Raw genomic sequence first — 26387 nt, forward strand, 5'->3', positions numbered from 1 at the left:
TTGGGGAGTGGGGGCCCAAGTGAGATATGAACTCGCAACCCCTGGTTTACCAAACCAATGCTCTAAACCACTGAGCTATGGGGCCGCTTTGGATTCGGGTTCGGGTTTCCAATAAGGGCTTCAGACCGGGTCAAGTGTTTCAAAACAGGGTTCAGGTTCCAATTTAGTTTTGTAAGACATGGTTAAGAGTTTTCCATTTTTTCTTCCCAGAAAGGCTCTCAAAACTGTGTTCGGATTTCAGACGAGGATTCTTTGACGTGATTGTTTGTTTCGGCGTCGCCACAGCGTGTCATCTCAGATGAACGCACATATGTTTGGCACAATTTTTACGCCGGACGCCCTTCCTGACGCAACCCTTCTCAGGGATTGGAGGCCCCAGTGGGATATGAACCCACAACCCCTGGTTTTCCTAACCACTGAGCTACGGGGCCTCCGATTCTTTGACGTGATTACGGTGTCAAATTAGAGTGTCAAGACAACAATGTTCCCCTCAGAGTCACGTTTCACGCTTTTCTCAAGCCAGTCAACCCGAGATCAAGCCGTGAACGGATTTCGTAGCCTTCGGGTTTTCGTCGCCATCTCCGCCACTTTGGTTCCGCGTTTCCGCCGACGTTGCGAATAACTCGCCTGTCAAACTGACGTTTCTTTTGACTCCGTCATGTCAATGCTCCTCCTGCGTGATCTTATTCCCCCTTGGGGGAATCTGATTTATTCCCAATTGGAAGGAAACAATGAAGCGTTTCACAGAAGATAATATCAGAATAATTGCTCGCCTACTTTTGATGTGATGTTCCAAATCACTGCTTGGAAAAAAAAAAAAAAAAAAACCCTCAGAAGGTGCACGTGAAGCTCCTCATCCAGATGTTTCCAATCGAGCAACTTTCACATCTCGCAGATGTCCACCGTTGCGCATTTGGTTTGCGGTTTAATCTCGAACGCTTGTTCTGCATTTGTGCTCAGTCGTGGTTTTTCCGCAGGTTGCTCGGTGTTGACGGCCGCTGCTCGGAACTCGTTTCATAATTGTTGCCTTTGTGCCGTCCCGATGTGAGGTTTTGCACCACTGCAACAAATTGGACCGCTAACTCACACAAGAGAGGAGATCCGTTCCAGTACTGGGATCAAATCACATTTCAACACTAAACGGGAGCGACGTTGCACCGCTTTAGCAATTTAAAGTGGTTCTCATCATATTATAATTTGGATTGTAATATTTTCCCCCGTTTATCAAAATATTTCACTGAAATTCGTAGAAAAGTAAAAACAATACATTGAATACTCGCTTCTCAAATGTCTCTGTTCTCAAACAAAATCGATTTTTGAACAAAAATTTAGAGATTTTTTTTTTTTTTTTTGCTTCTGTTTTCGAACAAACACCTGTGACGAAACCCGGTAATAACATAACGCACGCGACCCGACCAGCTGACCCACCCATGACGCGCTTTGTTATTGTGTATAACGCAGCCTCTGTACGCAGAAGTGGGAAATACTGATTCGGTTTTCGGACAAATCGGTTCTCGAACCGCCTTCTGGAACGGATTGCGGTCGAGAACCGAACTGTACTTCAAACACCACCAATGATACGCATGATCGCAAAGTACGTGAAAACAACTTCAAACAGAAAAATAAACAATAAAGATTACAAAATTCCTGTGATTTTTTTTGGGCTATAATTTCCTCCAAAACCGAGACAAATGATTAAAAGCGCTGTTCCGCACACAAGTGAAACAACGACTCGTGTGCAATTATTATTCCATACGGAGCCACACAACACGTTCGGTGTCTTTTATTTCACTTGAGTTTATTTGTAACAAATGAAACTTGTGTCGACAAAAAAACAGAAATCCATACAGACCCGTGTGTGTGTGTGTGTTTTTTTTCATCCACAGGTTTGCGCACACTCTGACAACCAATGTAAGAAAGTTAAAAAAAAAAAAAAAAAAAAAACAAACAAAAATGCACTTGTTGACCCGGAGCAGAAAATGAAACCGAACCGAAATGCTTACATACTGTTTACAGACCAGTTGGAGGTGACTGATCCGAGCAACACACCACTTTTTCATTTTTATATAATTTATAAACTCCAGTTTTTATCCATCTACATAATACATTTGGGGGTTGGGGGGGTTGGGTGGGGTTTAAGTAGAACACGTTTCTCGTGAAAGTCTTTTGTGGTGCAACAAAGCCACACTGTGATGTATTGCACATGTTTCTGTGCCATAAACTTATTTCTGGTGCAATCTTTTATTATATCGCTCTGCATATCTCAGATAGTTCACTTACTTTTCATCTTAACCCATTTAAAGATTTCAATTAGTCTCTGTATTGGGTGTTATTTACATATACACAACCGTGTGAACATTGCAGGGTCCATGATGAGCTAATTCAAGTAAACACCTTTTTTTGGGGGGGGGGGAGGGGAGGGGAGGGGGTTGCGGTGTGTGTGTGGGGGGTGGGCTAACAAGAGATAAGAGCATTTAGTGCATAGTACAAGAAAGAAAGTGCACGTCTTCCCATTACAGGTGCAACCAACGGGACGTCTCCGAAGTGGTACCATGCTAACAAAACAAACGAAAAAAAAAAAAACAACAACACCGGGGGCACCAGAACGGCGCCTTGGAGAGCTCCGCGCGGAAAAGAGGAGGCCGGGACAAGCGTCGCCGTTCGTCGTATGCACAAATGGCGTCGTTGCGCCCCCTCCCCTCTTTCATTTGACAGGAGAAATGTTTTCAGTTCCTCATATAGTGGCCAGATGCTGTTGATCTAAAATCGTTTGGATATTTTTTTCAGACCTGCTTGGAAATGCCCACATACACATTTTAGAGCCAATCTGTCACAGTTTTATGACATTAAGATTTTTATATGCAGCGTTGATTGCACTAACACGGATTGAAAAACAACAACAACAACAACTGCAACCCAGGAAGAAAAATATGAAACCAGAAGATTCTATTTGGGGCTCGGCCGACAAAATTAATTAAAGCGGAGGCCATTATTTGAGGAAATGGCGGCAACGGCACCGCCGCCGCGCACATTTTGACGTGTCCGACAAATTTGACATAAACACTCGCTTGACTCCTTCCAAACGATATGACTGCATTCCTTTTAAAGTGATGAGCACGATGAGCCAGAGAAAAACTAAACAAAACAAACGACGGCAATTTTCACATCATGAAACGGAAAAAGTCTCCGTCACACACACACACACTGCACCCACGCGCGACACAAATGTACACGAGTGTGCGTACGCAAAATACACGACAACCCTTCAACGTAACGTTATCAAAATAGGCGTGTAATATAAGGCACTAGAAATCGAAACTTAAAACTATTCATGGGGGGGGGAGTTGGTTTCCTGGTTACCGTGACGACGGCACTGTTTACACGAGATGGCGCGCTCACATGTTTAATCGCCTCGCTCGTGTCGGGGATGCGATGCACCTTGGGTAAAAATTTCTCTTCATCATCATCACGATGGCACGTGACTTCGGGATGTGAGTGGACACAAAAATCGATCCAATATTCATCTAATTATTGCACACGGAATCAGACGGACAAACGCGAGCCACTGGTGAACATTTTCACGATTCTTCTTCTAAAATCTACGTGAACTTTTAAATGGTTTTTCATATTCCCCCCCCCCCAAAAAAAAAAAAAACAAAAACAAAAAAGAACATTCCGTGCACTCTACAGATTTGTGATCTACGCTCTTTCTTGGCTCTTGATTGACACACAATTGGCTGGTGGCAGTACATTTTTAAAAACTGATCCTTTGCCCCCCAGGGCAAATGCAACAAATCCAAACTCTCAAACTTAAGCGTCCTCCCTAACCCAGAAACCGATCCCTTCCGATAAATCCAACCACAGACCGTAAACGCAGAACCCTAAACCCGGACGACCTGTCCTGAATCGGATCTCAACCCTGAACGCGAAAGCGTCGAGCACCCGGCGGACGACGATTTCAACCGTTTGCTGGTGCAAATAAAAGCGAGTATGAAATCGTTGTTTGGGGAACTTTTCGGAGAAACTGCAAACGCTTCTGATTGGATTTCTTTGAAGAAAACAAACAAACAAACAAACATAAAAATGCACAACAAAGCATAAAAAATGATGACTGTGCCTTTATACTAGAGAGCCCACTTTTTTGTTTGTTTTTGTTTTTTCCTGAAAATGAGTCACAAGCTGCTATTTTGTTTGTGGTGGGCTTGCCCCCCCCCCCGACAATTTCCTTATCTTGAACTGAACAATGAAGTTGAACTGGTGCTTTTTTTTTTTTTTTTTTTGTTATTACTTTGTGAGAGAAATGTCTTGTTTACGTATAGGACACAAGACTTTGCTCCTCTAAAGATGACCCACCCGGGGTGGGGGTGGGTGCGGGGGGGGGGGGGGGCGCAACACTTCCTGGTGTCCGTTGGGGAGGGGGGGGTCCGTGTACCCTTTAAAAGTGTGTGTGTGTGTGTGTGCTCTGTGAGTTTCCGCTCTCCGGTGGGCAATTCTCCAAAGTCCCACTTTGCGTCCGTCCGCGAGTCGTCCCCCCCGAACGACAGACGCCATCGGAGTCGCTCTAAAAACGTGAAAAGCAAATGTCCCGCGGCGTTCCGTCCCGTCTATCCATGTCGGTGATGCTACACTGGTGGCGGATGAGGTGAACGCTTCCGCACCTGAACCCGGAGGTGGGGGTGGGGGTGGGGGGCGGGGGGGGGGCTCCCAAATCAGCACTGACTGAAACAAAGACAACGGAGATTCTGATCCGAGCATCGGAGCCGCTCGCTTCTTCGGGCGTTGTTGGGGGTCAAAGGGCGGGCGGAGCCCCCCCCCCCCGCCCTCTTTTGTCAATCAAGCAGGTCGCTTATGGCTCAGTTAGAGGTGCTCTTTGTGTGTACCGAGGAGACCCCCCCCCGCCCCCCACCTCCTTTTCACTCTGCACGTTTGCGGCGCCCTCTTCGCAGACACGTCGCCGCCCGGCGCTTTCATCCACAGGCGAGCGGATCGGGGAAGGGGGGTGGGCGGGGGGTGGGGGTGGGGGGTTACGTGCCGCGACGCATTTATGTTGCATAGTGATCAAAGCTTCCCAGGTACTCCAGACTGGCACGGTAGCAGAACTGGTACTGGTCCTGATGGAGGCACAACACACACACACACACACACACACACCGGTGAGAATGGTCCAAAAAGGCTGACGGGGGTGGGACGGGGGGGGGGGGGGGGGGGTTCACTGACCTCAGTTTGAACGGTTGCAGGCCTCTGCGTGCGCAGCATCTTGACCGTCTGGAAGATGTCCACCACGCCCTCGTAGCGCATCCGCTCCAGCACGATGCTCAGCGTGATGAACACGCCCGTCCGGCCCACTCCGGCGCTGGTGGCGGCGGGAGACACGCGGTTAACGCCTCAAGAACGCGCCGGTGGTCGAACGGAGAAATACATTTTCTGAAATTCCCAAAAATGTTCTCACAAATGTACTGCACGTTAGGTTGGAATGATTTGAAAATTGGGGATATTTCATGAAAAGCGTATCGTGCAGATGGGACACTTTGGAAATGTTAAAAATGTTCATAAAATCGAATTGGAAAATTTGCCAGGATTGCCGAATATTGTGCAAAATCCTGTAAAATGTCCATGTGAAATTTACAAATTATTACATTGGTCTTCTTCGCTAAACAAGATTTAATTGGAATTTGGAAATACATAAAAAAAAATTCAGGAATTTGCAAATTTTCTAACCTAGAGATAAAATGTACGAAAACAATTCCATAAGCAGAAATGTGCGTAAACTATAATTATAACATTTTAGAACATGACATTGCTGACGTCGGTTCCAAAGTCCCGCTACGGACAAAAATGCTGGCGCTGCTTTCCGGCTATTCTCGAGGTGCTCTTGAGCAAGGCATCGACCCTACCGCACCAGCTCAAGTGGTGCCGAACTCTCCCCAACATTGAAATAGCGGTTATTTTGTTTCAGCTGTATTAACACGGTAAAATTAATGCCATAAATGCGCAATTTGTGCTTAGCTTAATCATCCAAACGGATTCAAAGTTACATTTTATGGGAATTGACATACCGACCAGACTTTTTGTTGGTTTTGTACCTGCAGTGCACAGTAATTGGTCCATCCTGGCCAAACTGTTCTTTCGTTTTATGCACTTGACCAATGAAATCGATGAAGCCCTCCCCCGACTTTGGCACTCCTTGTTCCGGCCAGTCGGTGAACTGGAATTGACGAACCGTCCGCGATTGGCCATCCTGGATGGGAAGAAAAAAAGGGAAAAATGAATTCCCGGCGGACCTCGGAACAAGTCGGGAGGCGGCGACTTACTCTGGCGTCGGTGACTTTGAATTCTCGCAGGATGTATTGAGGCATGTTGTACTCGGCCATGGGATCCACCACAAAGTACTGGTAGCGAGCCGAGCGCTCGGCGGGCCAGTACTGGTGACATTTCTCCTGCACGGGCGCAGCCCACAGAACCTTTCAGCGCTCGAGGCCTCAGAACTCCGTACTCCCGGAGCGAATCGACTTTTGCTTTTTCGCGATTCCTCCAAAAAGAGGGCAATTCCAGATTCATTTTTGAACGCGGCCTTTTCCTTTGGGGGTCCGTCTTTCCGCGCTCAAACACGGGATGACGGATGGAAAAAAATGTCAAAAATGAAGCCAAAGTTGAAACTAATGTCAGCGCATTAGTCTGTACAGCATTCAAACACGTACATATTTGAAAATTGATAGCATGTTTTGGACCAACAAAGTTTGAGAAAACCTGCTAATAAGTTTCCAATCAAATTCCCCAAGTGGGCAACATTTGATTTGTAGAACAGGTAAAAGTTAATAATGCATAACGTCACTGTCAGTGCACCGTCTTCTATTATTTTGATGCATTATTAACAAATTTAATGTGTTGCAAATAGCTCGAGAACAAATATATTAGTAGAAGTATGTAAAACGCGCTTCCTTCACTTGGCCAGTGGAGTGTGGCGTCGTTCTCGACTAGATTTAAAACCGGAGCGTTTTCCCATTTTTGGGACATCATGATTTTCACGCATTATATCCTTCAGGACATCAAAATATTTAGGTGTTTTAATCTGAAGGCATAATTTGGTATCAGGAGAGGAACGGAGATATTTCCCTTTCCTTCCCGAGCCGACCTGGCTGCCTCAAGTACGCATGGAGCGTTTTCCAAGAGAAGAAAGGGAGAAAGGTCAGCGTGCAACCAAGTTTGTCTTCAAAATGCTAATAAATCAGGATTATTCATGCGTAAGTGTCGTTCTAGAATAAGAAATAATTATTAAGCATATCTCAAGTATGTACCACTCCACAGAACTGATGACATACCCGTCCCAGTTTTTTTTTTTTCTTTTTTGCCCATTGTTTTATGCGTTTTATGTGTTATGTCCTTGATTGTGGCCTGTTAGGAGACTTTTGATCTCAATCAGGCAAAAAATTGCCACCCTGCCCATGAATGGGTTAAAGTGTCGATGGTTATTACACAGTAACGAGTGAGAATAGTTTGGTTCCAAACAATTATGCAGGCCTGTGAAAGTCACAGAGGTAAGTTAGACTTTTTTTTTTTTTTTTTTTCCCTCGCTCTTTTGGGAAGTACTAAAGGCTACTTGAGCAGTCGGGGGTTCGGCGTGAGCACAGATTTTCAACACCTGGCGACGTGTTTGACCATTTCAATCAAAAACTGCATAATAGATTAGCAATTTTTATTTTTAGCATATTAAATTGACGATTGAATGTGATTTTTTTTTTTGGGGGGGGGGGCGTTGTGTTGATGTTCATGCGCAACGGTAAATGATAATAATGCAACAAATATGACTGCCCACTTAATTGGTGGGCCAAAATAAAGACTGCAGGAGCCGTTTGTGGCGCACGGGCCATACTTTTCTCACCTCTGATCGGTAGGGCGAGGGTGGGTGGGGGGTGGAAACACCAAAAACTCAGCAGCAGGCTTACCCGTCCCATCTCGCGCAGTTTGGTGAGCATGACAACGATGGTGGAGTTGTGCTCCCACAGCATCCTCCAGTAGTCCTCCGTGGTCTCGGCCAGCGGGCCCTGCGTGGCGATGTAGGCCTTCTGTTGCCTGCCGACGCGCTCGAGGTTAGAAACGGGCGAGCCGGGGCGGGTCGCGCGGGGGGGGGGGGGGGGGGCGTGACCGACCTGTACCCGTCGATGAAGCTGGCGTTGATGTAGTCCGAGCCTTCGACCCCTCTGATCGGCTGCAGGGGGACGCGAGTGGTCTCGTAGGGCATGATGTTGACCAGCCTGTTCTTGAACTTGTTGCAGGGCAGGTTGGCGCTGACGAAACGCGACGTGTGGGCCTTGGCGCTGGCCAGGCGCTGCCCCGCAAAAGATGCGCAATATGGAACATATTTCAATCGTTTCTATCATTTCAAAGTCACTTTTTACCCTTTCCAATTGCGACGTTACACTACTTGAGTGTCGCTTTTGTGTTAAGGCTCCGTCACACCGTGACGTTCTGGTCAACCTTCTCTGAACATTTCAATCGTTCTATTTTTCAGCGTTCTCAAATGAGGATGACACATCGTGGCGTGTGATTCACGTGTGTCTAACGCACGAGAAGCGAAAATAAGACACCCCTAAAAAGCATTAGCGTGTGCTAACGTGTCACTGGCGCGCGACGAGCGATTTGTCAACGTTAGACGAGCGTGTTGAGCGTGTGACAAAACGGGTGAATAACGACGGAATAGCGTTTCGCTGGCGCGTCATTTTAACAGCGGAACGGGAAGGAAAACGTTGGAAATTTCGTAGTCACTTCAGTTGTTCTCGTGCGTTTGAACAGTCAGCATCATGCCGGAAAAAAGGTGGTGTGCGGACTTCAGCAACTAGCGCTGCAAGTAAGAATGCAAAGCCTCTTTCACTAGCAATGTCTTTGGAGGAAAAACAACACCAGGAGGAAGAGCACGTCCGAGAAGTAACGCACCGTGTGACAGACCCTAAACACCACGAAAACCCCAGTGACGACGGCCCGACGCTAACAAACGATAAGTAACAACCAAGTAACGCGAGAGTAACGATAGCCAAACGCGTGTAACGCTCGGCCAACGTTAGTAAAACCTTCCACGAACGTTCTTGAACTCACGTTCGCCGTTATTAAACGTTGAAGAACGCTGGTCTCGGTGGGAACTTTTGCGCACGTTCAAAACTTTTTTTCCCGGACCGGCGTTCTCCGCCGATTCCCAGCGATCATTGACGTGCACTAGCGTTCGAACAACGCTCTTCTGGCGCTATCCCGGCGACCGTGGGCGACTACCAACGTTTCCTCAAACGCTATCGAACGCTGACCGCAACGTCGTGGTGTGACGGGGCCTTAACATTCACGGAAACAGCGCAATCCCCATGCGTGACATTTGAAGTCAAATACATTTTTACAAGTTAGCCAGTTCCGTGGCTTTTGATAACAAGGAAAATATTACAAAAGCGTTATTAGTAAAGCCCGAGGGTTACAGTGTTCCAGTGAAAGGCGGTCGTTAGTCTCTGTGCAGACAAAACACGATAAGAATGGAAAACTGAAAAGCGGCGCTTGTTTTTAAGGCGAGTTTTCTGGCGCAGCGCACGAGAAAAAAAATCCGACTTGCTGGCCAGCCTCAGGGTACCCACTCAGACAAGTGAACAGACCAAAGAATATTATGGGATGGGGGCATTGAAAGGGAATGAGAGGAGGTGCAGAGTAAAGAAAAAAAAAAAACGAAAGAAACAGCAAAGAGAATCCAAAGTCGGGGCCAGGAAAAACCGCAAGGCCCCGTGTTGTCTCACTGTACATGTGTGACCCTCAACTGATCCCGTCGCCTCGGAACACGCACCGGACCAATGCATGACGTCTCCAAAGGAGGGAGAACGGCAGCGACCGAACGGAGGGGGGGGGAACCACAGACTCCGGAGGGAGCGAAACAATACCCCTCGCTCGGTTACAATAGGCTCTCGCGAAATTGGTGGCTCAGGGAATGATGTGGGAGAAACTTTATTTTCTTTAAGACACAAGCTAGCAGGAAAATCCCCCCCCCCCTCCCAAAAAAAAAAGCCGTACGTTTAGATGCCGTTTAGTTTGCTACTCTCAAGTCTGGTTGTGATCACCGACAATCAAGACCGTCTTATCGAGACAATCCGGGACAAGAGCAGAGCGTCGTGTCATTATTTTGAGAACGTCTGGATAAAATCAGGCTCAGTTGGCAACAAGAAGGCAAAACGATCTTCATGGGAAGCGAGGCCACGTAGGACGACGACGGAACCCCAGTGAAGTTGAACCAACCGCTGAGGGTTTTGGACAGAAGATTCAGGGAAAAAAAAAAAAAAATGTTGCCTCTGAGGTCACGCGAAGGATTGTTGTTTCTTTTTTGTGAAAAATATTCCTCCAAAGAAATACGACGTTCAACGAGGGGTGATGAGAAAAGAACAAAACGGGGAAACAATTAGCATCGGATTCAAAGCAGTCGGACTCCAGTGTCACGTTTTATTTTTGACCGTTACAGAAGTTCAAATGTTCCTTAAAACCTGTGTATTATTCAAGTTGGGATGATTGCAAGAATTCATATAAAGTTAAGAAAATAAGGATTTGATCCCCCTGCTATATTGCAAGTTCTCCCACTTAGAAATCATGAAGGGGTCTGAGATTTTCATCGTAGGTGCATGACCACTGTAAGAGAGATCCAGAAATCACAATGTATGATTTTTTTCAACGATTTACTTGTGTGATACAGCTGCAAATAAGCGTTTGAACACCTGAAAAAAAAAACAATGTTAATATTCGGTGTAGTAGCCTTTGTTTTCAATTCCAGAGATCAAACGTTTCTTGTACTTGTTCACCAGGTTTGCACACATTGCAGGAGGGATTTTGGCCCACTCCTCCACACAGATCTTCTCGAGATCAGACAGGTTTCTTGGCTGAGTTTCAGCTCCCTCCAAAGATTTTCTATTGGGTTTAGGTCTGGAGACTGGCTAGGTATGCTTCTCACGGAGCCACTCCTCGGTTTTCCTGGCTGTGTGTTTCGGGTCATTGTCATGTCGAAAGACCCAGCCACGACCCATCTTCACTGCTCTGACTGAGGGAAAGAGGTTTTTTCCCCCAAATCTCACAATAGATGGCCGCGGTCATCCTCTCCTTAATACAGTGCGGTCGTCCTGTCCCATGTGCAGAAAAGCACCCCCAAAGCATGATCTGGTTCAGGATATTACATGGGGCGGAGGTGGACTTTTAAAGGCGGACTAACAGGTCTTTGAGGGTCAGAATTCTACCTGATAGACAGGTGTTCAAATATTTATTTGCGGCTGTATCACACAAATAAATCGTGAAGAAAATCATACGTTGTGATTTCTGGATTTTTCTCTTGAGATGATCTCACTCACAGTGGACTTGCACCGACGATGAAAATTTCTGACGCCTCCGTGATTTCTAAGTGGGAGACCTTGCAATACAGCAGGGTGTTCAAATACTTATTTTCTTCACTGTAATCGATGAGCACTTGCTGGAACAGATTGTGTTTTCAGAGACTGACTAGGATCATTCATCAGATTTACAACTTTGGTATTGGAAAGTGTATTTCCCCGCGTTGGTCGGCGGTGCCCAGAAACACCGCGATGGAATCCGAATAATGAAGCGACAGATGTTTTCCATCAATACGAGACTGGAAAACCATCCCGGAGGGCACGGAGTTCATCGGCATTCTTTGGAGACTGCTGCCGCCGCGACATCCGCAGAGGAGGTCGCCGAAACCGCTTTGTGCGGGTGCGCGAAGGTGGGACCTGCCACCAACAACTCAACACCTCTGGTTTTTTTATCGGCTGGCCACGCTTGCTCTCAGTAAAACGGTCTTTTTCTTCCAACCGCAAGGTGAAATCTCATAATCATTTTTAGTTTCAAGCGTTCGTCTCAACTGCATCGAGACTCCCGGGGGGTGGGGGTGGTTTTTTTTTGCTGGGACGGAAAGATCCTCTGACTGCCTCCGGAAAGACGTTGTAAGAGAGCGTCAAGGTCAGAAAATCGAAGCTCACGCATCGCGGCTTGTCCTTGCCAAGAGGGTCTCGCCCACCCCCGAGGTCTCCCTCGCCCCAATAAAAAAAAAAAAACCCCACAATCCGAACGAAGATTGGCAAGTTTGGTCAGTCACAATTCCAAGGACATGAGGGTCTTTTGACCCCCTCCGTAAATTGTTTGATGTTGCAATTCCTCAATTAGGCTTGGACGTTAACTTTAAGGATCCTGAAATTTGCTAGGATTTGACACAATGCCAGCGGGGAAAGTACCAGAGTTGTATAACGCCAGATCAACTTCGGCGTGGGAGCGCAGAACCTCAAATGTCACGATTTATTCCGATTGGGTGACGAGAGGCCATTGGCGGAGTTGTGGTCCGCAAAGCCGACTTCTTCCGGCAAGTCGCGCGACGGAAAACGGACGGCGCGACGCCACTCAATCGATTGTAAATTCCTGCACGCCAAGACGGAAGATTGCATTGTTGCCAGCCGCTCACCTTGAACTCCAGCTCCATGCCGGTGACATTGTCGCCGGGTTCGATCTGCGTCAGCCTCTGGATGTACGAGTACAAGTTCCTGGCGGGGACCTCGGTGTTCCCGCAGGTCACGGCCTCCAGCAGCGCGTCGTAGATGAAGATGTACTGGTCCTCCGTCTGGACCATGTAGTTCCTCTGGGAGCGCATGAGCGTGACGTGGCCGTAGATGTCCACCGTCTTCTCGTGCTTGATCCGCTCCGCCATGGCGTCGATCACGATGAAGCAACCCGTGCGACCCACGCCGGCGCTGGAGGGGCAAAAGGTGCAAAAGTTCATTCCGTGTAGCTTTCAACCCTCAAAATGTTAAAGTTGCGCTTCATCATTTTGTTTTTGAAAGGAACATAAACCACAAATATTTTGTGTAGTGTGCACAACGCCGAAGATTATTACGTTTGAATTCAACTTGGAAGTTTAACCCATTTTTGGGACATCATGCTTATCACGCATGACATCCTTCATATATCAAAATATTGAAATGTTTTAATCTGATTCTGATTCTGGTTTTTGGGACAATCGACAAAGAAAAGCCAAGTACCCTCTTGCGGGCAGCGTCCCATTTTTGGGACGAGATTATAAACGAGTAAAGTTATCATATAACTTAACCATAAACGAAAAAGAAATGTTATTTCCTTGATTGTGGCCTGTTAGGAGAGTTTTTTTTTTTTTTATCTCAATAAGGCAAAAAATTGCCACCCTGCTCATGAATGGGATAAGACTTATTTCTCATAGGAACGCGAAAAGTGGCATGGACGCGAGTTTTATTGACTATTTGTCGAGCTGTCCCCTGCGATTGGCTGGCAAAGCGCTCTCACGTTTTCCATCACCTCGAGCCCGATGTCAGCCGGTATCGGTTCCAGCTCGCCGAGAACCTCGGAGAGGAGAAGCGCTACTGCGAACGGAAGCAGGGATACATTTTCAGGTACCAGCCGTGCAACTTCCTCACACCGCAGCAAAAAATGCCGACAGTCTTGAGGTCTTAAGATGCGCAGACGTCTCTGTGTTCTCTCACCAAATACAAGAACCGTAAATTGTGAAATAAAGTCAATCACTTCCAGACACGACTAATAGCGACGAAAAAAAAAATGACTATGGATGTGCTTTGAAGTGTTACAAAAGACCACAGCTGCCTGATTGACTGCCTCCAATTTTGCCTTTTTTGTGTGTGTTGGCATAACTCGCAAAACCAAGTGAACATTCACGCCTGGCATTGATCTTCAAAACACAAGCATCTGTTTTTGCGGGGTACATCAACGAGCCAATAGATGTGTCCCAATTCGAATCGTAAACCGGCCCAGTGCAAGTGCGACTTTCATCCACAATGGTCCCTTCCGACCTGTCAATCACTCGTACAATAATAACCAATCAGATCGCCGCATTGTCTTGACACGCCCACGCCGCCGTGTTGTCCCGCAAGCATTGCCGGTTGTCAGTAGCGGGCGCTTGGAAAAGTGAATGTTACGAAGAAAATGGTCCTCAGATGCGTCTGGGGAACGTGCAATTCTGATGAAAGATATCCTGCCAGCTTGATTCATTTTCCAGAGCCTAAAACACGGTTGACGAAGTGTCTACGGCGGATTAAGGCTCGCGGAAAAGCGCACGTACAACTAAATGTAGACAATATCAACAAACACGAGGCTGCATGTTCGAAGGTGAGTGAGGGAGAAGTAACTTCTATGAGTTTGATTGAATTATTATCAGTGCAGGAGAACAACTTTCACTTTGTTCGTGTATCACCGACCTGCTGAATGAAGTGTGTCATGTTTTATGCCGAAGAGTCGGGTTAGCGATACGTAAAAATGCGCCATGTCATGCAAGAGAAACGTCCGTTTGCCTATTCGTATCGCATCGGACTTTTAAAACAGAGCACTCGGTACGATTCCGAGCCAAGTCAAATGAATACACCCACTCACTTAAAAAGGCTAAATTGATATTACTACTCGTGATTTTTCCAAGTAAAAAGTACTCATCCTGCTTTACACGCGCAGTGCCATTCCACTATTTTATCCTGTTGGATTTCAATATGAAGTTTGTGAGGCTTCAAACATATTCGCATCGATCGCCAACGTTTCGCTGTAACTCTGACATTGCGTCCCTCTCCGTCGAAAATCTTAATTCCGTGTACGTGAAATAGTTGAGACCTCTCTTGGACAAGTCTGACGCATTTGGCAAAGAAAAACAAAAAACAAACCAAAAAAAAACCCCACACCCCGATATTATCTGGAATACGCGATAGAGAATCGCCTTCAAACACGTTCTGTTCAATCGCCATTTTGGAAGCTTGTGGGGCGGAGCTTAAGATCGCCATTGGAAAGTTCCATTTCCGCTCCTTTCCGTGTCGACAAGGGACACGGAGACGCGGGACAAAAATAAGGCGCGATGATCCGCACGCGTCACGGGGAGCATTTCAGGCGGTGTGCTGATTTGCCACCTCCAGGGCGTTCTGGGAAATCCGTAGCGATGGCGTGTCTGTACGTGTCCTCCCAAGAACTTCGACTGTCACATTCCTCTCGTGGGAAATCTTTCATTTTTCACAAGGCCGAAAGTCGGGGCTCAGGTCGTCCCTTTGTCACAATTCAAGTTGTGCGTTGGCTCGCGTCTGTCGCCCGACTGTACTGTAAACCTGCTCAAAGTTCAAGGCGGCTCGGGATAAGTTTTGCCTTACGAATGGATATAAAAGCAAAAGTTCTGGCTTTGAAGAGTCGAAAACATGCCAGCCAGCGCATGAGCATACGCTGCTATCTCTACACAGTCCAAACATGAATGACTTCAGATTCTTCTACATTTCAAATTGGTAAAAAGTCCCTACAAGTGAGCGGTGGCGGCCTCTCGAAACGGCAGAGTGAATAGCGGAAGCGTGAGATTGACTGGGTTGAAATGAGATCCGGGCCCATTGTTTGATTCCCGATTCGGTACGGCCCATAACGACGGCGGGATAATTAAATTTGCCCGCTAATCCCGTTAGATACTCCATCTGAGCGCGAGCACAGATTAGAAGGCGCCTCTCTGCCGCCGCCGACCTTTTGACCGGGCCCCCCCCTCTCGCCTTGACCGCCCCGGAACCTCCTTTCCTCCGCGCCCGTCCTCTTCTTTAGTTCAGCCCTTCCAATCGCTTTGACCTGGCCTATTTCCGCCGGCTCCCCTCACACAACTCCCATTCTGCTCATCTCTCATCATTTAACTCCCGGTCCCTGGCGAACTCTTCCTCTCAATCGCCCTTTTTTCCCCCCTCCCGCATCTCACCGCACTCTGGCCCGTATTCCCTCTGCAACTTTCTATCGTCTTGCGATCCCGCTTCCTGCAAAGAACGGCCTCCTTTTAGCTCTCCGTAATGACAAGTCTTCCAACCCCCCCCCCCCTCGCAAAGACACGATTTGAATAGAAACTTATGAACCTAGAGCAGCTCGAGCGGTCAGGAGTAAACACCGCTTGTGCAAAATAAAAGCGCTCGGGCAGCTTTGACGAGACGGACGTCACCGAAGGGAGGGACGCAAAGCTTGAAGTAACGGCAGGTCCAATTGTGGTTTTCGTTTAGGAACCATTAGGGCTCAGAGTTGGATTGGACTGGACTTAAAAAATGAGGCTGCTGAGTGAAGAACCACCGCTACGGTTAATGATACACTCCGACTGCCAATTTAGTGAACCTCCGTTTGTCTTTAGTTTGCAGACAAAGTCAGACGAGTATGTGTCGGTGATAGCCATGCTAGCGTTTTCTTGGACCCTGTTATGAAATGCATGATTTTTAGTATGTTATGAATGGAAAAAAACCGAAGCCGACATGGACCCATGCATTTTTTTTTTTTTTTCCACCACAAAACATGATTTTGACGTATGTACAGCTTTTTGTAACTCCCGCCATGAAAATCCTCTCGAGGGATTTGTTTTCGACAAGAAGCAGGAAGTGACGTAGAGGACAGACCCGCCCTCAAGCGGACTCGTTTGTTTCTATTAGTTTTACCTCCAGGAAGGTAGCTCGTCGTTGCTAGATATTGTTCGAACGCCCGGGAGGATGGATTTACCCTTCATAGGTTTCCAAGAGACTTGGTTCGTCGTGAAAAATGGATTGCACGGGTGCAAAGGACGAGAGCTCAGTGGGTTCCAAATGACAGGTAGGTGTGTATAGAGCTACTAAAAAAAAAAAAATAATAGTTTGGGGCGGACCACGTAATCTGTCTCTCATAACGTAACAAAAGATACGTGTACGTCTGACAGGCGTGCTAAATGTGTCGATGCGCGCGTCGGACGGCGTCGGGCTCGCCGGCGAAGGCTGCCGCCCTAACCTTAACCCGCTCCCGACAACGGCGCACTCAGCAGAGTGTGACGGCAACCCCGTAAAGCAGCCCGGCTCGGTTCAGTGCTAAGCAACCTCAGCGCCGAAATGGAGCCACCGCCGGCCAAGGCGCCACATCCGCCGGTCACGGCTTCGGCGAAGGCTGTCGCGTCAGGCTCGCGGACGGCGCTGCCGACAATGCCCCACTCAGTCCCGTGCGACGACAACGCCGTAAAGCGCCCCGGCTCGGTGGTGTTTGTTAATCGCGGACAGCGGCGGCTATGAACAACACCATAAAGCATGATCAGCCACCTCGGCGCCAAAAATGAGCCACCCCGGCCGACAAGGCTGATCTTTGTGGAAGTGGATGGGACGGGGAGAAGGTTTGCCTGTGGTCGCATATCATCGGAATATGCGTCGAAACAATAGGGTAATATTGCCCCGGTCACTTGACTCGGTTGTGCGACGTTCTCTTCTTCGAAAAGAGCTTCCGTGTCAGAAGGGTGGCGTGTTCGTCTCCCATTGGAGGGTCCACCGAGTGTTTTCATTGGCGAATGTCCGGGCCGACGTCACGGACAGTAAATGCAGCCAATACGGCGGCCACTTGGATGTCGTCGAATGACACTTCCGCAGCTTTGCGCATGGATGACGCGCTCTCCGCTCATATTTATTTTTCCGTATAGACATTGAAGTGAATAACGTTAGATGTATTTTTCATCACAATATCTATTTTAGTATGTTTATAGGGATGACACTCGACCTTTAAGAATTCTCGCGTGAACCACAAGTTTAAAAAAAACCAAAACCTAAAACGGTTACGGAGCGCCACTCACCTGCAGTGGACGATCATGGGCCCCGCATCGGCGGGGTTGCAGGCCTTGACCCGTCGCAGGAAGGCCAGGAACGGAGTGGGGTGCTCGGGTACCCCGTGGTCTGGCCAGGCCGTGAACTGGAAGTGACGAACCTCACGCTTCTCGTTGGAGCCGCTCTGGAGGGACACGACGCACCGCAGTCAGACATCTTTTGCTACTTTCATCACAACGGAAGCGGCTCGTGGGGTAGTGCACCGGTGTCAAACTCAAGGCCTGGGGGCCAGGTGTGGCCCGCCACATCATTTTATACGGCCCGCAAAAGGAAATCAGCAACCGCCGTGATTCTTGCGAACTTGAACAAGACGTATGGTCCCACTGTCATAGCGCCCCTCTGGACAAAAAATGAGTTTGACACCCCTGGAGTGGTGGGTTGCATATCTATGTAATTCATGAGATTCACAGAATTTATATTATCATACTTGATGATTGTTAGGATGACGGACTGAAATCCACCCCTCACCAAAAATGTGCCGGCCCCCTCTGGACCCACCAAACAGTACACAGCGTCCAGTCGTCGAGAGACCTATCTTTCCAAGGAGGCCAGTCGTCTCCTGTTCGGCCGTTGCGTAGCAGCAGCAAATACAGCGTCGGCTGATTGATACGCACTCCGTGACAGCGTGTGAATTATCCGTAGCCGACCGGAAATAAATTAGCCCGCTGATGTCGGCGGCGGTGTTCGCGTAACGACTTGTTTGCTCTGCGCACTGCACCAAAAATATGGTACGACTCATGAGATCCGATACAAGAGCGGTATCAAAAATCTTTATTGCTAATGACGACAATGTGCCAGCGGAGCGAGCGCTCCCGTGCCGGATAAATGGGAGGCTTCGGAAAGAGAGACAGAGGTGCTGAGCTGGGCAAAATATTAGTTTTGATAGAAATGTTTGACTGTGTACATTAATATTGCATCCAGTAAACTTCCCAGTCGGTGTATACAACGAACGCAAGTAAGGTCCGCTATTCACTTGTGGTTTTTTTCGGCGGCATGGTGGGACAGCCACCTCCCAGTTCTGAGGGCCCGGGTTCGATCCCGGAGTTTGCATGTTCTCCCCGTGCCCGCGTGGCTTTTCTCCGGGTGGGCACTCCGATTTCCTCCCACATCCCAAAAACATGCAACATGAATTGGACACTATCAAATGCCCCTGGGTGTGATTGTGAGTGCGACCGTTTGTCTCGATGTGCCCTGCGATTGGCTTGTGACCAGATCAGGGTGTGCCCCGCCTCCTGCCCGTTGACAGCCGGGAACGGCTCCAGTACTCCCTCCACCCCTTGTGAGGATAAGCAGCAAAGAAAATGGATGGACATTTCTCAATAAAAAGCAAAGGTATGTACAGGATGGGTGCTGGTCGTGTGGATGTCCCCCCCCACCACCCCCCCCCCCCGAGGCCCGGTAGCTCAGTGGTTAGAGCACCAGGGGTTGTGGGTTCGTATCCCACTGGGGCCTCCACTCCCTGAGAAGGGTCGCGTCAGGGTCAGGAAGGGCATCCGGCGTAAAAATTGTGCCAACCATATGAGATGACACGCTGTGGCGACCCCGAAAGGGACAAGCCGAAAGAAGGTGTCCCCCCCCCCCTCCCCCCTTATGGGAGACATGCTAAAAACGTTTTAGTGTATTTTTGCGCTCCCGTTTCAATGCCCTAAAATGCCACAAGATGGCGTTAAAACCTTGGGTCATAGGAAAGTAAGTGACGCGTGTCAGGGAAGAATTGTTAAAGCGTTACATCTCCATTAAGACACTAAGCTTTTTGTATATCAGGGAGGAGTTAAGTTTAGCCTGGGTTGTTCAGGGAAGTTACAAAGAGTTTTAGACACAAGTGTATGCATGCAAGATAATGCTTCCCCCTATAAAAAGGAGAATTTACGGTTCCATAAATAAAAGAAAAGACCTTGAAAAAGCCACAGTTTGCAAGAATCTCTGACAGAATAAGATAGAAAAAGCGCTGAGTGATGTCATCAAGTACAAACTAGCACTGAAGCTACGGTCACGCGCCAGCAAATGCGCATCAACACAGAAGCAGCATAAATATTTGACGCAATCAATACGCTGTGGTAAACCGCGTCGCGCTTGACTGCACGCGTCTCGCTACCTTGTAAAGCGCAAAGGTCCTGACGGAGTAGGTGGCCAGCTCCACCGTGTCCAGCAGGGTGACCTGGATCAGGCCGTAGGTCTCGGTGCCGCGCGTCGGCCAGTACTGGTCGCACTTCACCTGAAAAGCCAAGACGGACAACGTTGGGGGAACACCGAGTGGCTGTTTTGGGAGAAAGAAGTGCACGATCACGGTGTGTACTGGATTAAAACAAAAAACACAATCCAAAAAAAAGAAAAAGAAAGAAAGAAACGGGAGGAGTGCAAAATTCAGACAGAAGTGTCGGAGTAAAACTGGGCTTATCGAGGCAACCCAACGGGTGAAAAGAGGTTTTAGTGCGTGTGAGGACTGATAGCTTGTTACAATGCGTGTGATCCCGCACAAGTACCGTCTGGTGCGCCGGGAAGCTTCCGCGCATTCGGCGAGCGCACGCGGGGATCCCGCGCCGAGCCCGAAAAGTCGAGCGCCGCTCGACTCGACGCGGCTCGCAAATCCCCGAGAGACGCCGGCCGCCCCAAAACACCTTGAAATTCCCGCACTCGCGGTTCTCCGGCTCGGCCTCCGAGACCACAAGAGAGGGAACCGTCCCGGCGGAGCGGGGAGGGGCGAACGCGGGCCTTGGCAGAATCAGGCCAACGCCGACGCCGCTCGCCGATCCCTCCGGTCCTCACTTCAAAGACGGAAAGGCAGCTCGCTCTGCATTCCGCCGCTCCAGACGGGAGGATTAGCAATTTGGGCCTGGGACATGCGAGCTGTAATTACAGCGTTTCCACGGGGTTCCCAGCAGACCTTGAGACACTATCGGGACCAGAACGGTCTTGCGTGGTGGGAGGTTGTGGAGAAAAAAAAAACACACTTAAGTACTCAACACGTACGATAGAGAGCGCGTCTGCCGCGAAAGGGCCGTCCGGAAATCTGGTCTTGGGGCCAGCAGCAGAACTTAAAACGAGGAATCCTTCTGATCCCACCTGTGATCTTGGAACGCGTAAACACATAATGTCGACGGGCGTTAAATGTGATTAAATCATTTTCCCCCAGCGAGTCGACAACCCCACCGGAGAGAAGCCGCTTTCTAGTCAACATTTTAAGAGCCGAGCAAATACTCACGAGATGAAAATTCATCATCTTTACGAGGCGTTTGATCTTCTTTACAGCAAATTTGCTACAGCGTTCACTGCGGCCGACGCCTCGGAAGGCCGCGAGGTACAAAATGTAACGCCGCGCGCGCGGGAAGCGCGTTTTGGAGGCGTCGCTCACGCGAGCCGAGACGCTAATGTGCACGGTTTCTCGACTTCGGCGGTTAAAAAAAAAGAAAAGAAACCAGAGTCAGTCCTCGTGGTGCTTTGAAAAAGAGTTCAACTCGTCGCATTTGGCTATTGCGCGGGGGAAGGGGGTGCGGTGTGGGTGGGTGGGGGGGGGGGGGGGGAACAGCAAAAAAAAAAGAAAAGAAAAACGAAAAAGAAGAAGCAGCGAATAGAGAGGGGAGGGTAAGGAGAAAACTGTGTGAGGAGAGGGCACATTTGAAAAGGGGATTAGCAAAGGAGAGAAAGCGAGATCTTGCCTTCGAGAAGAAATAAGAGGGCATCTGAGGGTCGGAAAGACACAACAGAGACAGTTGGAGAAGGTTGGAAAGGAAACACAATGCACACGTTAATAAGAGGAAAAAGAAGCACACATGGCAGGAGAGCAGGTTTTTCTTCTCATCCGTGAGCCAATCCTCTTCACATATATCCGTGCACGACACTTGAAGGCCTTGACGCTGAATATTTTCAATTTCATGTGCTTGTAAACCCCCCCCAATAGCGTTGCACTTCCATTTCCCTTTAATGGAATTTCCTTTCCTACTCCCAATAAAACATCCCGGCGCTTCAATCGGGGTTTAACAATCCCCAGTATCCCGCTCTCTAACCTCTCTCCTCATTATTTCATACATATATGTTTTACTGTTCCAATAGCCAGTCGATGAAGACTTGACCGGGATGATGTTTTCGGCGGCGGCGCCGGAGGATCTGGTTCGAATTTGCAATGAATAAACGTTGAAACGTTCCACGCTATTTCCTCGCAAATTGCCGCCTAATGAAGGACATGAAAACCACGGCCGGGTTCCGTCGCCGATGCAAGCAAATGTCTTGGCAACGTCGCGATCGATCCACGAGAGAGCTCACGACTGACGAATGGCACTCAAAGTCTCTCAAAGCTGAATTGACTTGGATTCTGGACAAATGTTCTGCAATTCCTGGAAAACCACGTTTCTTTTCTAATTTAACGTTAGCAATGAAATACCAAAATAATAGATGCTGTTGGAAAGTTGCAATATTAGTGAAGCATAGGCATAGTGTGTCGTCTGTTTTAAAGTACAGGGAGTCCTTGAGTTAAGTCCTTGAATTCTGGACCTAAGACGTTTCGACTTTGCAACGCCCGTCCCCCGTCCGCCATTTTGTCTGGCTAATGCTTGTCCGTGTTTGTATTTTTGCATTTTTTTTGCCCTCCTTTTTAGACGTTATGGCCCCAAACGCGGACGCTGTGTCTTTTAGCGAATGATTCCGCGGCCGAAAGAAAACCCATTACCATGGAAACGAAGCTCATGATCATAAAAAGATCGGAGAAAGGAGACAGGCCAACGCCACCGAGGCTTCAGTCGCTCGACCGAGCTGACAATAGTTAAAGACAAAGCCCGTATTTTAGCGCGTGTGAAGGGTTCCGTTCCTATGTCGGATACGATGATCACAAAACAAGGATCTTTGATACTTGTGGAAATGGAGAGGATTGAAGACTGAGGACCGTGTTCCTTGGCAATAGCTAAGCGCCGCCTCCCTGTCTTCTTCGCCATCCACCTCTCAGCAGCCATGCTAAGTACATCATCTTGTTTATTTCAACGTATTTGTTTTTATATACAAAGTATTTTGATGTAAATTCTGATTTTTAATGGTGGAATCCCACTTACGAGTAAGGCGAAATTCGAGTTAAGTCGCTACTGTAGGAACGGATCGCTGTCATAGACCGAGGACTCCCTGTACTCGATTGTATTTGTGCCAATATGAAGATGTTTTTCCATTGCGCCTTTGTTTCCATTTTAAACTACACTACTAACCTAAGCTTTACAGATGCCATGTCCAGGGTGGGAAAACCTTTGTATCGTGACAAGTGTGATGTCAACGATAGTAACAGTAATTAGGGTTAGGGTCTAAGGTTAGGGTCAGGGTTAGTGATTGTGGGATCATTACGTAGCTACCAGCTATGTTGTTTTTTTTTTTATTCTTCCCCTGAGACAAAACGTGTGGATGATGATAGTGGAGAAAATCCAATTCAAAACAAATAACCGTTGATAAGATTCCATATTAAATCCGTGTTTGAAAAATTGCAAAACTTGACTTGGGCTCCTGCCTCACACTGGATTCTGCTTCCAAATATGTGGGACTTTTGTTCCGATATTACAGACACGTTTTTTTTTTTTTTTTTGCAACTCATGCATTATTGTTGTCCCCGGGGAATAAAAATAGCAAGAGTGAGATCATCATTTTTAACATTCCCGAGACGGTGACTGCGACGTTTGCCTCTGCAGGTACAGTGTGCCGTTATTCTCGGCGACATACGATACTTGCGGATGATACGTCATGCAATTCCATCCACGCTGTTGGGCAAAGTGGTCCAAGTCTTACCCTGGACTTCTCCTCCAGCTTGGTCATCATGATAATGTTGGCTGTGTGCTGCTCCCACACCATCCTCCAGAAGTCCCCGAAGGTCTCCGGAAGCGAACCCTGAGTGGCGATGTAGGCGTTTTGACGCCGGTACCCGTCGATGTAGTTGGCGTTGATGTAGTCGCTGCCTGGGACGCCTGCGTGTGAAGTGCGCATGTCGTGAAGGGCGATGAACATTTTCACCCAATTTTCCTTGCAGAGAAGCACGATTGTTATTCTGACCTCCTGCATTTTTCCCAAGTCAAAAAGTATTTAAAGCACGTTTATGTCCCAGTAATGGAAGGTTCGGATCAACTGAGCTCGTGGCGCCAAGATGAATGAACGAACGGGGCGCCGTCCTTCGCTGACGGGCTGTTCAGACGTCTTGTTTGATAAAACATACCAAGACCATCACGCGTCTAATCTGACTTGCGGCTCTGCAAAGGCGACCGTGTGGAAGATGGATCGTGTTCCTGCTAGGGATTGTGTACGTGCGTGTGCACGCGTGTGGGTTGTGAGAGGCCATCTGTGTGTGTTGGACTTTGGATCAGTCCTGCTCATCTGGGGCCTAATACCATAATCCCCAAAACCACTGAGTCGGAGCGCAAACAAACAAATGTACGCAAGAAACACACACGCGGAAACACACACAAACGTGCACGCCGCAATGACCTGATTACGCCAAAGTGGTGCATACAAATTCATTTTTTTGTGTCTTTTGATGGCAGGTGAACCTTAATAGCGACAAAATGAAGGTAAATAAAGTTGCGCATTTCGTCTTAGAGGGCTGTTGGAACCCTAGTTTTCCGCATCTCAATATTTGTCCCAAAATATTCAACCATCAGTATATTGCAGGAAGTTCCAGTCCCTGTTCTATCATTGGCCTCATAATTGTCCTCTTGATGATTATTGATGGTACCTTATTGTTGAGGAATCACACACACGAATAAAAAAAAAAAAAAACAGAGAAAAAAAATGCAACCTTCAGGTCAAATTTTTGTCCTCCGTGGTGCATTTGACTTTTAAAACTGACAGATGGGCCACGCCATTCTTAGTTAAGGTATGAAAAAGAAAAGATTTAAAATATTTTAATAATTCACTCATTTAAAATTGTTAAAAGAAAAAAAAAAAAATCAATAAAATGAGTAATGTAAAATCCATTATTTCAGTAAGGTAAGTTTATTTCGGCTTGTCCCTTTAGGGGTCGCCAAAGCGTGTCATGCACCATTTTTTTTTTACGCCGGATGACCCTGACGCAACCCTTCTCAGGGAGTGGAGGCCCCGGTGGGATACGAACCCACAACCCCTGGTTTACCAAACCAGTGGTCTAACCACTGAGCTACGGGTTAGGGTTAGTGATTTTTAAAATTTACAACAAATATTGAAGCAATTATTGAATGAGATAAATGAATAAAATATAAAAAGGGAATAAATGCATTTGAATTAAGCAATTTAAAGTGCCACTGTCATGAAACGCATGATTTTTAGAATGTTATTAATGGAAAAAAAAGGCAGCCGACATGGACCCATACGTTTTTTTTTTCCCCACCACAAAACATGATTTTGGCTTTTTGCAACTCCCGCCATGAAAATCCTCTCAAGTGATTTGTTTTCGAAGTGAAGCAGGAAGTGACGTACGGGGCAGGACCCCCCCCCCCCCTCAAGCGGACTCGTATCTTTCTATTAATTTTACCTGCGGGAAGGTAGCTCGTCGTTCCTTCGTGTTAGCCAAAATGCCGGCTCGTCGCATTGCTGGACATCGCTCGAACGCTCGGGAGGATGGATTTACCCTTCAGAAGTTTGCAAGAGACCCGACTCGTCGTGAAAAATGGATTGTACGAGTGCAAAGGACGAGAGCTTCGTGGGTTCCAAATGACAGGTAGGTGTGTATACAGCGATTTAAAAAAATAAAAAAAAAAACAAACCATAGTTGAGGGGGCGTAATCCATAAATCAGGGTTGCTAAAAGTGTGGATGTGCACATCGGAAGGCTTCCGCGCAGCAGCCGCTGAAGGACGGCCTCCGCAGGCCTTGTGGATGGCAACCGGCCTGCCACCGGCCTTGTCGCCGTGGTGGCTCATGTCCGCCGCGGGGAGGCGGTTTGGCCGTGGTCGCATGTCATCTAAATATGTCTCGAAACAATAGGGTAATATTGCCCCGGACACTTCGCTTTCGCGGTTGTGAGACGTTTTGCGTGCCTGAAGGGGCGTGTCCCACAGTAGGGGCCACAGCGTGTTTTCATTGGCGAATGTCCGGGGGTGACGTCACGGACAGTCGACGCGGCCAATACGGCGACCGCTTGGATGTCGAATGACACTTCCGCAACTTTTGCGCACGGATGACGCGCTCTCCGCTCATATTTATTTTTGCGTGTAGACATTGGAGTGACTAATCTTATATGTAGTTTTCATTTCAAAATCTATCTCAGAACGTTGACACTCGACCTTTAAGCAATTAGAACAAATATTACATTACTTTAGATGATGTCATTTGCTCGGCGGTCCGCTTGAGGCCCTTAGGCCAGAGCTTGCCTAACAATATTAATATTTAGTCGCTCACTGAACTCAATCAACGACGACGACGACGGATGTTATGTGTTGTGTGTGTATGTGGGGAAGCGAAGGTGCATAACTGTGCACAACTTCTGCACGAATCTCAAGTATGCGCATGCGCTCGGCATGCCGGCAGAGAGACAGACTGACAAAGACGACAAGCGGGGGTCGAGCCGGTTTGGGCTGGGGGGGCTCCTCACACACGCTTTCCCCAGATAAGGCTCATCTGTTCGGGCCCGGCCCCCGCCAGTTTCTCCGCCCGGGGCCGATCGCACCCGAGGTGGCTGATGGCGTCTCGGCGAACACGAAGGACTGCGGCGAGACACTTCTTTTCCGGCACGGCGTGAAATTCTTTCAGTATCGGAGGGCGTCGGTCGGTAAGCGCCGATATTTGCGCTGCTCGAGACTTGGCGCACGGGAGC

General features: G+C 48.0%; 1 protein-coding gene across 5 annotated transcripts in view; it reads right to left on the reverse strand.

The window, feature by feature from the left end:
* Positions 1–3110: 3110 nt before the first annotated feature.
* The window catches only part of LOC133505567 (receptor-type tyrosine-protein phosphatase delta-like), a 219288-nt gene continuing 196011 nt past the window's right edge, over positions 3111–26387 (reverse strand). For all 5 annotated transcript variants that reach the window (XM_061828705.1, XM_061828704.1, XM_061828703.1 and 2 more), the window contains 10 exons: positions 23397–23572; positions 19738–19857; positions 17612–17766; positions 12473–12758; positions 8148–8326; positions 7944–8070; positions 6312–6437; positions 6084–6238; positions 5218–5353; positions 3111–5111 (listed from right to left, as the gene is read on the reverse strand). In XM_061828705.1, the coding sequence (XP_061684689.1) occupies positions 5043–5111; positions 5218–5353; positions 6084–6238; positions 6312–6437; positions 7944–8070; positions 8148–8326; positions 12473–12758; positions 17612–17766; positions 19738–19857; positions 23397–23572 (1529 nt within the window). In that variant the 3' untranslated portion in view covers positions 3111–5042. The remainder of the gene's footprint in view (positions 5112–5217; positions 5354–6083; positions 6239–6311; positions 6438–7943; positions 8071–8147; positions 8327–12472; positions 12759–17611; positions 17767–19737; positions 19858–23396; positions 23573–26387) is intronic.

The sequence above is a fragment of the Syngnathoides biaculeatus genome, chromosome 9 (genome assembly GCF_019802595.1).
Source record: "Syngnathoides biaculeatus isolate LvHL_M chromosome 9, ASM1980259v1, whole genome shotgun sequence".
NCBI lineage: Eukaryota > Metazoa > Chordata > Actinopteri > Syngnathiformes > Syngnathidae > Syngnathoides > Syngnathoides biaculeatus.